General features: G+C 40.0%; 1 protein-coding gene across 1 annotated transcript in view; it reads left to right on the top strand.

The window, feature by feature from the left end:
* LOC119913999 (leucine-rich repeat transmembrane neuronal protein 4) overlaps window positions 1-14,745 on the top strand; it is a 97,144-nt gene extending 82,399 nt beyond the window's left edge. Inside the window, exon 3 of the mRNA XM_038732971.1 lies at window positions 9,111-14,745. Coding sequence (XP_038588899.1) covers window positions 9,111-9,434 — 324 coding nt within the window. The 3' untranslated portion in view covers window positions 9,435-14,745. The remainder of the gene's footprint in view (window positions 1-9,110) is intronic.
* The last annotated feature ends 1,499 nt before the right edge of the window (window positions 14,746-16,244 follow it).

Below are 16,244 nucleotides of genomic sequence, written 5' to 3'. Positions count from 1 at the left end.
GTGAACTATTTAAAAAAAGTTAGTGACTGTATCTCAACTTTTAAAACATAAGAGAAAAAAAATCAAAGAGCCAAGAGAGAAAAGGAGAAAATGATTCACCATCAAGGCCACATGCTGCTTTGATATGCTTTGCGTTGTTTGTTTGCATCAGTTAATATCTAGCTTTGTTAAAAGGCCATCTGTGTCCAAATGCTGTTGAGGAGGAGCATGGTGAGTCAGGATGGGAAGCAGATAGGGAGAAGGTCTGCATATCAGTTCTGGCTGCTGCCCAGCTCCCTTTGACATGTCTTATTAGTCAGGTCTTTAAAAGCCTCGGCCTGCCTTCCCAGGCACACTCCTCCCCAATATCCCTGATTAAAGTGCGACTGACGCTCCCACTGTAGAGCCAAGTTGGCCACACAGCATTTATGTTGGGTCATGCTCATTACTCAGACACACTGCCAGTGTAGCCACGACTGGAAGCAGCATCTAATGCAAGACATCGCCAGCCAACAGATTTGGGAACTTCAAATTCAATATGGGACGGCAGAAATGAAACTACAAATCGTTCTCCTTTGACACAACCTGTCATTCTGCCTTCTTAATATGCATTTGGGCACTCTGCAATGGCTGCAGGTGATTTACTGTATAATTGGAGTTGGATGCAATTGAAATGTGTTTGTTAAGCCATGAAATAACATCAGCGTGCCTTGACTTTGATCATTTGCATGTATATAGACAACATAAAAATAAAATGATATAGATGGTTTTAGCTGCACAAGGTGCCTGTGTTAAGTTATATCACACCACCCAGATTTAATGTAAGTGATGGGTTTTGTGTTTGAATTTAGTTTGAATTAAAGTGTTAGTGTGCTGTATCACTTCGGTGATGACAACTAATACATAAAATATTTGTTTTAATGTGCTTTATTGTATTTGATTAGCGTTTGACTCAGATGTCTTAAGGAGAAAAATAACTAACTAAAAACATATGATATTTAAATTTTTACTCTGAAAACATGCAGAGAATGTAGGGAAGTACTTCTTGATCCTTCAGTAGTATGTGCAGGTATTAACACCCAGGCAGCCTGTATGTAACCTGAGAGATCAAACTCAGGGCACAAGCTCAAGTCACTTGCTGCTGCTCGTGGAGGTGATTCCTGTGAATGCACTGTAATAATTCAAGGCACATGATTGTAACAACCTTTCTTATCAGATATCATCTGGATTATGGCTGCTGCAAGAAGAGGACATGTTTAGAGGGATTATAGTACCAAAAATAAAATTTCTGCAGTGGAAATTACACCCTTGGCTAAAACAATTAGTCAAGTACTCATTTAGTCGATTAGACAGACGGCAAAAAATGTAACCACAATTATGATAATTAACTTCATGACGTCATGATTTGGCAAGGAAGAATAACTTTTCCTGGTTACAGCTTCTCAAATATGAGAATTTTTTTGCTGTTTTATCTCATTGTAAAAACCCTCTATCTGCAGACGTCATATTGGTCTGTAACATTTTTTCACAGCTTTCCGACATTTTATAAAGTAACCAAATGATCGAGAGAAAAGAAAGAACAATGATCATAATCATTAGTTGCAGCCCTAATCTGTACTGACAGAAGTGAGACAGTAAGAGTCTGCGACAAACTGTAACAACGGTGAGCACATACTGTACACTGAATGCTTTCTGTCTCATTTCCATTGTTCTACAGATCCTCTGCCCACCCCTTCATTAGTTGTTGTAATTGTGTTTTGTGCTGGATGTGTGTGTGAAAGCAAAGCGGGCTGAGGAGCGTGTTGAGCAGTGAGTAACATTTCACGGCCCATTTGCTGTGGTCTGCAGAAGCTCCTTTACTGTATGTACTGTGGAGTGGGAAGAGGTTGCGATGAGCTGACGGTGGGCACTCATTGGTGCGTGAAGGGGGCCTCAATGCTCTCTCCTTCCCAGTTTTCACTCTCACTTTTCCTTCTTTTAAACCAGCTTTCTGAGTGGAGGTCTGTATGTATTTGTTAGTGTGTTCATTTATCTTTGTGTGTGTGTGTGTGTGTGTGTGTGTGTTTTTTTGTCTTTTGTTTTTTTGCCAGAGAGCTGTAATCAAGAGTCACTGCACATAAAGGGACCTCCAGTCATTAAGGAATTAGTGGGAGGCTAACGGCTTGTTTAGAGAATCAATTAGTTTAAAATGTGGACATGTGGGCTCATTTTCACACACAGCACTACGAGGGAATGCCAAGGTTGTACATTCTGCCTCTGAAGTTAACTGACCCTTTATGACTCTGCGACTAGTACAGTCCTAGGAGGCCTCTTTAATCCCTGTCAATGGAAGCTGGACTTAAAGACACAGTAAAACAGCAGTTAGAGGATCTTTAGCCTCTGTAATGTGACATATTTCCAGGTGAAATTGAATATGAGGGCGAGGAATAGTTTCAGGAAAGATTTTATCAGATTGTTAGGGCACTTGATCTGATCTGACCTGAAAGTGGGCGGTATTTAGTGAGCATGGGGTCTCTGGAGAACCACAGCGACTCTTTTCAGATGCACAGGCCCATTTGTTGTTGTATCAGGACGTGGAATCAATTCCAGACACTTCGATTGCAACCACAGCACTTATAGAAATGCAAATGGTTACGGTCTTAACCACTTAACCTTCAAACAGACTCTTACGACCTATCATGTCACTCACTAACAATGTGTAAGGTGGTTACAGGCGGGGGTTAGCTGGTAATCCCAAATCACATTTAATACTGAGTGCAGGAAGAAGCATCAAAAATGCAACTTTTTTTTTTTTTTTTACAGGAAGAAAAAAAAATATTGTGGTTATATATCAAAAGTGCCTTATTTAAAAATGTATTTGACATTTACCATGAGAAAGTGGAGAAAAACAATGCAGGGACACAGGGTATGACCTTGAAAAGAGTATTTTTTATTTTGCTCTGCCACCATAAGAGGATGTTGTGAGGAAATGCTGATTTCCCAGCACCAACATTCTTTCATGCAGCCTTCGATTATGTTAATTACCACAGATGTTAACACGTAGACAGATGTGTACTGCTACACACACACACATAAGTCTATTACACACACTTACACATGCAGCTGGGAAGTCTCCCTCTCGGGATGTGTTGTCTGAAAACAAACTGACGGTGTTTAGCTTCACACCATCTCAGACACGTCCATGCACACTGCTCCGTTGAAAACCTGACTGGTGGGCTCCATGTCATTGACGCACGCCTAGCAACATCTGTGCCGACTCCCGCTGCATGCTAGAGCAGCATAGATTTGAAAGACAACACTCACCCACATGGGGACGCACAGTCATGCACAAACACACAACACATGCGAACAACCACACACACAGGATTGCACATGTACACCCACGTAGAGTCACAGTTTTCAGAGGACACATGGAAATGGTTTAGTTGCTTCAATTAGTGGAGGGTTTTTAGAGTTAATTTGTAGGTTTAAGATGGTTACAAACAGCAAACCAGTGTTGAGAGAGAGACGTATATGCATGGCCCTCCATACAGTAGACCTGTTAATACATGTTCTGTATGCACATATTTACAAATCTTGTATATGTGCAATTAATACTATGACATTTTGTTTAGAATGTGATGATAATTTATTCACCTGTTTTACTGAAGTGTTGCCTGCTGACACGGGCACTGAACAATGCTGTATTGCTGAATCCCAGTTTTCATTTATATATGTCTAAATGTTGGAATTGTCAATTGAGCATTTGCAATTTGCAAAATCACTTACTTTCTTCTACAACTGCTATCACATCCACTACTACTTCTACTACGACCCCACCACTGCTACTACCACCACTACTACGCCTACTATTACTGCTACTACTACCACCATAACCACAGCTTCTACTACAACTACTACCACCACCGCCACCTCCACTACTCTTTCAACCAATACTACAACTTCTTCTTCTAGAACAGGAAGTTGTGTCAACTAAATTAAGTTCAAATTGAATTGGACCAGTGTGGTGAAACATGGTATTTATAATATTATTTTCTGAAAACACATGTATTACCAGTTGTGATTATTAATATAATAATAATTGATATAATGATAATTGCAATGTGCAAGTAAAAGTGAAGATGAGATGGCAATGGCCAAGGAAATTAGTGGGTAGTGGGTGGCAAAGGTATGAAAAACACAAAACACAGAGCTCTCTGGAAGCTGAGATTTGTTCTCAGTGGCACTAACTACTTTGTACAACAACACAGCACTGTGGGACATGGTTATACTGAAATAGTTTCACCAGCATAAACACTGGACCTTTACATCAAATATGCATCACAGCTTGCTTTAAATATAGATTAATTGAATTATGGTAATAAATCTCTAGACTACTGAAAAGATGACTTGAGGGGTAAGAACTAGACAAAGAAAAGAGTAATTAAACAGTTTTTTCCCCAGTAACTCAGACGTGGTTTGTTTCAATAATTCCTAAAAATTGATAGTGATCCTACAAATTTTTTTGCTGTTAATAAACATACATCCTGAAAACTTTTACAGAGCAGTAGCAGGCCATAACAACAATAATATTTAACAATTTATGAAAAACAAAATAATCAGTTGTATTTTGGGAATACTGTGTGACATCCACAGAGAGAGACAGAGAAGAACTAACAATTCCCAACATAATTCATAGGTTCACAAAAATAAAAACAGAACATTTATGGGAATATAAGAAAAATAACAGCCTAAGCAACATTTTAGTGGGGGTCCGTTGCACCTCCTCTCCACTTTGTTATGCTTCTGTGTGCCACAATATGGTGACTTGAGGGGATCAAAGTGTTTGGCTGGGAGAGCGGCAGACTTTTGAACCATAATGCTCCTAAAGCCCAGGGTCGCATTAGCATTGTCTGCCTGTGGCACAGTTACTGCCTCCTTAGCTGCTCATAAAAGTGTGAATGCAAAAAAGAAACACAACTTCAGAGGGGCACTGGAAAACTGTAAAAATGCATTTATGGGATTTGGGGCTTTTTAAGGGACTCATCTAACAAATTAGAGCTGTTGTGAGGAAGCAACAGAAACTAAGTATCCACAGATGAAGGAAGGAAATGTTTTGCAATTCTCTCTGGTTTTTACTGTCTTTGGCTATCAAGTATACTAAGCGTTTGTGCGCAGTGGTACACACAGTAGCTAACAATAGCTTCTTTATGATAACAACTTTATTTGAACAGCGTCTTTTAAAATTTCACTTACAACAAAATGTCACAGCTTATCAAGCATGTGAAAATGACAACCAGAAAAGCCGAAGCAGAAAAAGTCTGTCAGATAAAAGCCAGTTAAAAAAAATACTTAAAAGATGACACTGGCCTGGTTGGCTTAATCTCCTTGGGCAGGTTGTTTCAAAGCTTTTGTCACCCTTGTGTGTTCAAGCATGCAGAGATAAAGATCCAGGAAGAGGCAGGATGCCAGTCATTGTCAGTTAAAGCACATGCAGGTACCTGTGGCAGAGATCCAAAGAAGAAAAAAACATCCAGCGGTGCAACATGGGCAGCGGAGAGAGTTGTTTTTCTTTATGCAAATGACTTCTGACAGGTAGAAACTGCCGCATACAATATAGGTTCAATTTGTGCTTATTTGGGACCTTTTAATGCTCACAATGACAGCTGTCCATGGAATAACCTAAATGTATCTCGTGATGGATCAGTTCTAATGTGTTGTTGCCCAGTGTAAACATGTGGAAATCAGAATGATATAACTCCAGTGCCAATTTCTCTCCTCAAATGTCTACAGAAACCACCTGCTTCATGCAAAAGATGATTGACAGATCATAATTTTCTAGTGTAAAACATTCATATATCCATGGATTCATATTCTAGGCAGCAAAGGAAGGCTGTTTCATTGGTGGAAAAAAAAGGATCAAATGAGCCTGGATTTGAATCTAAGTTAATGCTAATGGACAGATCACAAACTGACGAAAAAGAATTGGCTCTGCGATGTTTTCACTTTGTGAACAAGAGCAGCAACTCGACAGCGTTTGGCCTGTTAGATAAGACCCATCTTAACATCATTCATTTCCACCCAAACCACGTACATTTTAGAACATTTGGAAAATAAAATGAAGTGTCTATTTTGTATTTTTGTTAGTCTGACCAGATGTTAACCATTTACATATTTGGCTGTCTCCACTGTCAACAGACTATTCAGTGTGAGGAATTAATAATTTCCTAATGCTGAGAGGCACAAAGAAAGGCTGATAGCATTCATAATGAGCTAGCTGTACCTTGCAACTGCATGGATGGCCGGTGAATATCAATAGCACCTTTTGTTCACGGTAACTGACGTAAAGAGTGTTTTGGGTCAATGACTTTGTCCAACAAACCAAGTCAGGCTGTCTGGTATTTCTGCATCTTTCAACATTGCATGTTCTTTTTAGAGCAGCACTGAATGTTAGAAATTATAGGCGGAATGTCAAACTGGCATAACACCCCTTATCTTGTTGTATCTGCTGCATTTTCTTTCGTTCTGTCCCTTCTCCCTTCTTCTACTAACGTTCACAGACATGCAGAAATACAAGACACAGATTTATGCCCTGACAATTTGATGGAACCTACTGAAACGGTTAGGACTTAATATTGGTTAATTAATTCATTAGACCTGGGCAGGGAGCTTTGAGTAGAGCTGAGGTAGACTGGGATGTGTGACAGGAGATGAGATGGTGGAGGCAGAGGTGGTGGTGCGATGTGGTGGCGGAGGGATCAGAGCTGGTGAAGGGTTTAAACTGAAAGGGGAATGAGGGGAGTAATCCACTGAGTGCCTATAATGTAATGACTCAACCTCACTTAATGGAGGCCATTTAAGGAGGAAGGAGGTATGGAAAGAAGGAAGGTGGTGGTTCTGTAGGTGCGTAAATCTAGTTAAAAGAAAGGCTGTGTTGAAGGACTGAAGGGTGATATCCCAAGTCCTGCTACCTGTATTAAAACTAGACCATGCAAACATGCTCTTAGCTACAGTTTTGTATAAATACATGACTACAACTTTGTGCAACTGCTGAATTGTAATGCAGCACTGTCATGGAAGCGTGTTACAGTAAAGCTTGAGGCTACAAATAACACTATTTTTATCTAAAACAGAACTGGTGTTAATGCTTTCAGAGTGGCTTTATCTTAGCCCCGTGGTTCAGGATAATTCCTGAACTGCCAAGCTGCGTTAGCCTAGACTGTTTCCATTTGACTTTGAAATCTGTTTGCACACACACATTCACACACACGCTCACAAACACACACTATTCCCCTTCCCAACCAGGATATATCTGCATATCATTGACAAAGTCGGTCCCCTTTTTAAAAATCCTGTCGTAATTTCTCTTACGTTCCCTCAAATATGATGATGATCTCTCTCATAAAGGCTATTTTGTCAAGCACCAGATGAAATCTTGTCTCAAGATCTGGTTAACATCACTGGTTAAGGTTAAAAATAAAATGTAAAGGATGTGCATGGAAGACGGTGCAGTTGTGACACTTGCTCTGCTTCCAACACCTCCGCAAGAGTCAGGGGTTGTATTATTCATGTCTTCGTGTCAGTGTCATATCTGTCGCTCCTGCTGTTGCTGTGTGTTTCTTGTCGCCTGTGTGTACAGATCATCAGATCTGTCTCTCTGCCAGGCTGCTGTGTTTAATCCAGGTCAGCTGCCATCTTACCCTGCTGTTTTCACGGCCTGTTAGAAATCTCATAATTGGCCTCCTTTTTGAGGCGAATAAGTGTGTGATTTAAAGTTAGGGAGACAGAGTGTCACAAGAGTCTCATCTGTTTATTTGGCACTGTTTTAAGGTTTAGGGCGGGAGCACAAGACCAGACACATAGCCAGATGTGACGAGTGCTCCTGGCTGTGACACAAGTGACACGGAGAGAGATCACAGGCCTATTTGCTCCAGCTCTTGTACCAAAGGTTGAACTCAAAAGCGTCTGTGATTTTGTCCTATGCAGCGTGGTTTGTGTGTCATTCATACGTGCATGCCAATCTAAACATGCAAAATGCACATCTTATTCTTTTGACAGCCACAGTGAGCATTACAGTACAAGTCATGGGCAGGTAGAATACTCCGGCGGCATGAAATGCTTCTTACATCTGTAAAAAGCAGTTGTCGAAGAGGCTTCTTTTGGTGGGCAGCAAATAGGTTTTGGTTAGCTGGAGGCTCAGGTGGTCACCATGTGAGGATGATTGCAGAGGGCCTGTAGTGAGCTGCCAAACTAACTGTGCTGTAGGCTTGGAGTCACAAAGGATGCAATAAAATGTTGGGTAACAAATAAACTGCACTGGAATATTGAAACATCATTTGGAAATATGCAATAATCATTTGAAAAGAAAACAGCTGTGCCTGGTGTAGCTGCAGTAAATCTAGAGCTTGTTATTTTGTTTTTCTCCAAAAATACAATAATTAATCATTATTTATTTGGAAAGGTCGTCTCACCAAGATCATAAAATAACAACAGCAACTGGAAATACACTACCAAAGAAATGGTCTAATACGGACTATTTTTTTTATTTCTGGATAATTATAGGACATTGTTTCTGGTTAGATGTTCTTATTTAGCTTTTCACGTACAATTTGTTCTCAACACAAATGAAATGTGTCCCTCCTTCACTGAATTTGGAGGAAAAGCAGGAAACCTTTTTTGTGAATATATCCGTTAAATGTAAAAAAAAAAAAACAAAACCTGTGTGGACATTGGGGTGAAAATGTAATTTTTTAAGTGCCCTTTTGTATATGTATTTATGTTCATAAGCATCCAGCATTCTGTAGTTTAACTACTGACTTAATTTCTAACAGACTTAACTCTGGTGTGTAATCATTTTAGTCATCAATCTGTGATTTTCTAGACTCTGCTCACTGCAAGAGGACATTCCTTATAGTGTTATTATTGATTAACATCCTCTTGTAGAAATAGCAACATTTGTGTGTATCAGGACATAAATATATCTTTTTAAACAATCTGTTTTAGGTATATCTGAAAGACACAGTTGAGAATTTGTATGGCTCATGTTTTTCTTCTCTGTCTCCTTTTGTTCCCTCTTCTACTTCCTCTATTTCTATCTCTACTGCCTTTATCTTCTTCGTCTTTTCCTCTATGCTGTCTGTCCATCTAAACAGGTCCCCCACCAACTGGGTGCACTGACCTTCTACCGCTATGAACAGCCTATTGTAGACTACTGCCAGGCCCATCAACCCCTGCGGCTCAACATGGGTTATGAGGGACCCCCACAGGGCCTAGAGGGCCTAGAGGACCTGGGGCCATGTGATAGGGGCACTATACAGACAGTAGCGCTGCCTGCCGTGCCTACTGCTGCCAGCATAGGTGCCCCTGTGCCAGGGCCTCGCTCTCCTCCACCATCTCTTAGACCACCAACTGAAGGTCCCAGCAGCAGTCCTTTTCCTTCCACTGAACGCACCGGCACACTCAAATTTGGACGCTAGCAAGTCCAGTCTGGTTGTTAGAAGTGGGGCAAGGGCCTCTTACTCACCATGACTTTGAAATGAAGGGGCAGACGAGCTGGTTTTTTAGTGGGGCCTTGTTTTCAGAACATGAGTATATGAACTAGAGGACAATTTTGCCTGGAGGGATTTGGCATCTGAAACACACTGTCTCACTAATATACAGTAGAGGCGGAGACATCCTTACAGATTATTTTGATTAATTTTTCCAAAGCACCTCATAGAAAACTTCTTACTACTGAATCATGGCGGTAATCCAGCATATGACAAAAAAAATTACTTTGTTTCCAAATCTGGTCTTTGCCAATATCCAATGACAATGTCATGGGGCACCTGTTCACAAGCATAACAGCAATCCACTCGCTGAGTCAGGCGTGAAGGGGAAAGTGCAATAAACACGAGTTCTCGATCACAAAAACTGAAAGCATTAACATAAAAGATAAAAGAGATGAAGCTGGACATCATGTGAAGAGAAATGGGCTTCTTACTGTGATTATTAATAAAATATCCAGTCAGTAGTTGTTAACAAAAGCAAATCCATATCAGTATTTCAGAAAAAAATGTCATTTTCTCAAGATAAGTATTACATAGAATTTCTCCTTTTGTTTGACTTTCTTTTGTTCCTTTAAATGTGGCATCTCATGCTGAATTTCATTGATGTGCATGTCAAACCAAAGAGTTTACTATATTTTTTTCCTTTAATGCACATAAGCGACTTTAGCTGAGGGCATTCTTAAAATGCCAGTTGGTCTACTAAACTAGCCTCAGTCAACTCGCATTCACAATTGCAACCAAATCCCCAGGTGGTTTCAGATGAACTGGGCTTGTCTTTTCAGATTAGCTAAGGAGTCACGTGATACATACAGGTGAGATAGTCAAACTGAAATTTAAAAGCTATCTGCCATAATGATGTATCTAACCTGGTCCTTGCAACATCAGGTCAATTGGTATACATGATTTTGGTGATGGTATGAATAACATTAACCACAGAAACACCTGAGGAGATATTGTGGCATGTTCTAATCATTTCTTAAACACACAGGTGGGCCCTTTCACACACAATGGCAGGTCTTTGTATATGATTATATCCCAGCTGAATGATTCACTATGCTTTAAAGAGGTAATCATGGGGAGTTATGTGGTAAAATAAGTACATTTGAATGCAAGGTATTGTACATATTCTTAAAAAAGGTCAACTTTACTGAAGGTCAAACCACTCTCACTGCCCCAAACAGTCATTTGAAACATGTGTCAAAATTTGACTTTCATCACTCTGGACAATTTAGAGAGCAACATCTTGCTGGGTTGACAAAGCTCTGGCCATGTGCTCCTGTCTCCCCTCCACCACAGAGAACAACAGTGCCTAGTGGGGCATGTTGAACCAGCACGTTGACTTCTCTTTGACCTGCATATGAACCCATGGGCTGTACTGGGAAAATTGCCTGACATCTTTTTTTCCAAAAAGCGTGCCTACAGTGCGGGACTTTATTTCACTTGGTAACCCCTTGGCCACTGTGTCGAGCACTACTCATTGACATATGGAATTGATGAGGACTTCAGACACGTCTGTGATCGCCTGTCAAATATCATCTCTGGCTTAATCCAAGCTTTTGGTCATACTCTGGGGAGTTGTGAATCTGTGCTTGGTTCTCCCACAGCACAACTGATTGATCCACAGATGAAAAACTGCAAAGGGCCAAAATTCCCCACAAAAAGTGGGTGTATCCTCAAGATAAGAGAAAAAATAGGGATTTTTTGTTTGTTTGTTTTGTTATTTTGTCTTTTTGGCTTGGAGAATAAGAGACCGTTTTTGAGGTGTTCAAAGATGATGTCAAGAAATTCTATTAAGGACAAAATCGAATAGAACTTATTTATCGTGTAAATAGTGAATCTTTAATGACAAAAAAAAGTATGAACTTCACTTCTTCTGAAACACAAACTGTGTGTGAACAGAAGAGGAGCCTTATTCACTTTCCAGTGGGAATCTGTTACCAAGATGACTCGGTGAAGAGGTTCCTACTGTAATGCTCCTGTTGTTTCAATGATAAATATTTTTCTAACTGCTCCCATCATTATTCTACCATTAAACACAAATTATGTTAGTGAGGTTATTTCTCAAATCCAATCATTTTACTGAACCACATGAGAAAGGGAATATTGAGAGACCTGCTGTTGTGATGTACTTCAAGAGTCAAACCTCATAGAGATCCATATTTTCTGTTTTGACTTCAGACATGTTTCATGTTGCAGGAGGTGGCTATATGATGTGTGGTTAGTTACTTCCCAATCCACTTCTCTCGTTTGCCATTTCAGGGTCTACTCGGGGAGAAGAAGTGTGCTATTCTTTATAACAAGAGTTTAACTTGTGAAGGATGTTCTTTTTGATGTGCCATGAATTTGTTAAATGTTTTACCAAAAGCCAGCCCCAAAAGTCTTCATGATTTCACGACCAAGAAGGGTTCAGTCCCCTTCGTGTACAGGACACTGCATAAAAAGCAGTTGATTCGCTCAGTACGGTTGCTTAATAGTGCTGGTGGAGTTTACTTTGTAATAGCAGCTGTGCCAATGTCTTTATAATGGGAGCTCTCTCAATTCTATCCATGTATTGTCTTGCCTTGCTCTATATCACCCCTGCTAACTCCTTGGCCTGAATTTCATGTCTGCCACTTGGTGACTCGGGTGAACCTGTTTAATGATGTTCTATTTCTGTCCGCATGCTGATATTTTGGGAAAGTATGCCCGGTTAGGGAGGAGCGCTGAACCAGAGACAAACAGTATGGAAGATACAGTATTTCCTGGATGGAGTGCCCTAGAACCAGCAGCACGTGTCATGGTCAACTTCACTGTTTTTAAAGCAACTTGTTTGCTGACCCATTCTTGCCCCTGTCTCACCTAAAGTAGAATTTCCTGGCACTATATAGGCTTTTAAACAAAGAAAGAGCCTTCTGTTGGGCACTCACTCCAGGGACAGACTTTCCCTTTAATAGTATCCTGCTAAAGCCCAATACCCCATATGTTGTAATTACTTCACTATTCAGAACAGTCATAATGGTTCAATTCAGTCTAAACACAATGATCAAAGCTACTTTTCCCTTCATGTGTAATTAGAAAATGCTAATAAAATCTTTGTATGTTCACAATTAAATCAACTACTAATAAGCGATTGATTAATCGTGACTACCTCTCTGATAAAATTGGATATGTTCAGCGGAATGTTTGGATCCTGCTGCCAGTAATTATTTAGTCTTTTGTCCATTTCTTTTGCCATCAGAGAGCTGGAAGCACAGGCGCTGCATGCTAATGATGCATGTTTGAGCTGAAGTCCAGGACGTCTGTGCAAGCCCTGCAATGCCAACAGGCTTACTTTTCTCTTCCTTTTTGTTTGTTTATGGTTTTGTACACCCCAAGCTCCCCACCCCCCTTCACTCTTTGGGCTCAATTCCCCACTGGGAACATTTCTCATTTTCCCCCCATCTTTTCTTTTTTGCTTGAGGTGGAGTGAATAAAGGTCTGAAGAATTGCAGTGAAAACTGTTAATGCGCAGAGGAAAAAAGCTAAATGTAAATCTTCAAGGGAAGGGGGAAAGCAGAAGAGACTAGAGGGGGAGCCAGAAATGATGTACAATAGGGACAATACAGAAGTAAAAATGGGTAAGTGCAAAGACATTTTATTCTGTTACAATGAAAGCTTTGCGATGTTTTTGAAAGTCCCGGGCAGCTTTACCTGCACTGTAAGAAATGACACGAACTGCTTCAGCCAAACTCAGTCACACGCAAGACACACACACACAAGTATTCTGTAGCTAGTTATGGCACAAACAGAACAAACAAAACAAAAGGCATACTCAAATCAACTTGCATCTTCTAAACTGTAAGTAATTATGCATGCTCACATACAAAGATAAAATCACACACACACACACACACACACACACGTTTAAACACTTAATTTGAGTTGAAATTATAATTTACGCTTTGTTACCAAGAATACATTTTTACTTGTCACCCTTTAACCGCAGAAGAATCACACATTAATATGTATACACAAATGAAAAACCTACAAACATGGGCAACACATATGCCTTGATAAATGATAATAAAGTTCTCCAGGTTTTGACGCTCCCATCCATTCCAGTTCACCCAAGGCCATCTGCGACGCTTCAGTAGGTTCTAATCCATTACCTGATAAATAGATTTGAAAAATGAATTCCAAGCCAGACGTGTAGTTGCTTTTCTTCCTCTGACACACATCTGTGTCTTTCCCGGAGGCAGCACTGGGGCATACAGCACATAGTCATGACTCCAGAGAGTCAGCACATATACACACGGATATGGGGGCAAAGCAGAAAAAAAATAAGGTAATACTCCTGATCTGCCACTTCTAGATTCCCAATTTGAGATTCTTGTTTTTGTTAGCGTGTCATTAGTGTGTGTGCAGAATGCAAAGTGGTGAGAATTAATAACTTTTTCATGCTAAAAGGCAGAAAGAGAGACTGGAAGCATTGCTAGTGAGTTAGCTACCCTGCATGTACCCAGTTGGCCTTGTGTGTGTGCGTATCTACAGTATAGCAGCACCTACTCCTCTACCTCCTCTGAACCAATGTCACCATTACTGATGTTCAGGCCAGCCCGGTCCCCATTGATTGTTATTGTTCCATGCTGTTTCACATTAGCAGAACGTCTTTAACCTCTGACCGACATTGTCCTGACTCTGTTTTTATCCCATTGCTCATGTCAGAGGGAACACAGAAAGGGAAGGCATGATCATTAACCTCTGTCAGGGAAACACACTTTTTCGTTTGTCTGACAAAGCCAGTTTACGCCCCTAATTGGATTTAATGTGAGCACCGAAGAAAGGAAGGTTTTTATTCAAATGGGCTACATTCTATTCCTGCAGTTGGCTTTTGAGTGCAGTAAGAGAGAAAGCAGAGAGAAAGTGACAGAAAGCAATATCAGAATTAGTCTTTGTTTCCTTGAAGTCTCAAATAAAATTGCTGCCTCTTAAATGCTTTCCATATAAACCAGGGGGTCCCCGCTGTGTCCTTCTCATTCATTTCCTGCAGAGAGCATTGATTTCTGTAGGGTGTAAATATGCGCTGCATTGTTTTCTTTGGTAGTTGGTTTGTTGTTGATTTTATTTTTCTTATTTTGATTTTTGTTCTTTTTACTGTATTCAGACCTAAAGCATTTTTGTGGAGACCTGGTCCAAGCGCAAAAATACGGCTCTTCTTTGAGTATATTATTGTCAGAAAATGTTTTGTAAAAATTTTGATGATGATATCAGAAATAAACATCTAAAGATGAGCACTGTGGCGTCTTGTTTACCTGAATATAATGTATTGTAACTTGCAGTAACATTGGTTAATTAGTTATGGGCAGTACTGTTCAGCCTGTGAACACAGTTATAATGTCAGTATAGCAGTATATTGCTTTTTTTGTTTGTTTTGTGATTTGATTATGAAGCAGCTTGCTTATCTTCTGTGCTTATCAAAATAACCAGTGATCATGTCTCCAGGGTTATGTTTTGGTAGGGCTTGGAGACTACAAATGTTAAAGGTTAAGTGTGTAAGTTTCAGTGACATCTAGTGGTGAGGGTTGTGAAAGTTTAGCTGGCTGATCTGAGCTTCCAGCTGTAAGTTACGGTTTTATTGCCAATTAATCAGCTGATTGTCTCACAAGCTTAACTGACACATTTATGTCGACAGCAAAGCCAAAACACACACTGAAATTACAATCCAACTATATATATTTCACTGAAAGAGGAAACAAGTCACTTCTATCGGTGGTTATGGCCAGCTTCTAGCTACAGCTATCAAACAACAGTTTGCATTTGCATCGCTAACTTAATTACCTGTCCAGCAGAAAACAGGCAACTTCAGCTCCGCTTTAAAAACGTTTTTCCTGCATCAGCTCCTTCCATCTGGGAAAATCCACAACAAATATATTCTTTATTTCTGCCATCATCTGTCTGCATCTGTCTGCATCTGTCCCGACATGTCTGGCTTCATCATGTGATTGCTTCTTTGACGACAAAGATTCACACGCTGTCGGCTCGTGATAAAATAATAGGTGTAGTCCTCCATTTGTCCAAATTTCACTTCTGTTCTTACTTTTAATAAACCAGATGACGACTCAGAGACTGTATATTATTATTATTATTATTTCCTCTTCTTCTTCTTTGTATACATTCAATGTAGTGATGAGCATCTACTGGCATCTACACTGCTGGAATTGTACAAGCAGAAGAACAACCTAGTGGCGAAACACGCTCTGTAGACCTGTTTGTCCGCAACTGGGCGACATCCATTGAAGGAGGGACCCGCGGTCATGTAGATTGACATGGCTCATTCTAAAGTAATAGAAACATAATGGATCATTATGCAAGGTCTTTATACAACACTGAAAACATAGATGTTATATTGTATTTCTGTCAATAATGGAAATCCTACATTATACATCCAACTTTTTAAATGACAAGTTACCAGGCTGGTCTACTATTAAGTTGCATTATAGGAAGTGTATTATCCAGTTTTTTGGAGTTACTCTGGACTAAAAGCAGTATATGTGATATATCCTCTGCTGCATTGACTTTGATGATTGATTTGATGAACTCGTGAACCTAACAGTACCAACACCCAACTGAAGAAAAGGATTCCCATGCATCAGTCTCAACCAGTCCCACATTTCAATTAGGACTTTTTTTTCTCTGTTACCCCTTTTCCTCTATAAAGTTTCTTTACAATGCCAACGTTTGGTGCCAGCTGTTTATAATTTACCCTGAAAACATTGATGG

Source organism: Micropterus salmoides, unplaced genomic scaffold, assembly GCF_014851395.1.
Source record: "Micropterus salmoides isolate LMB-PRFRI ecotype aquatic unplaced genomic scaffold, ASM1485139v1 Ms_hic_scaffold_20, whole genome shotgun sequence".
In the NCBI taxonomy this organism is placed as follows: Eukaryota; Metazoa; Chordata; class Actinopteri; order Centrarchiformes; family Centrarchidae; genus Micropterus; species Micropterus salmoides.
This window is presented reverse-complemented; position numbering and strand designations above follow the sequence as displayed.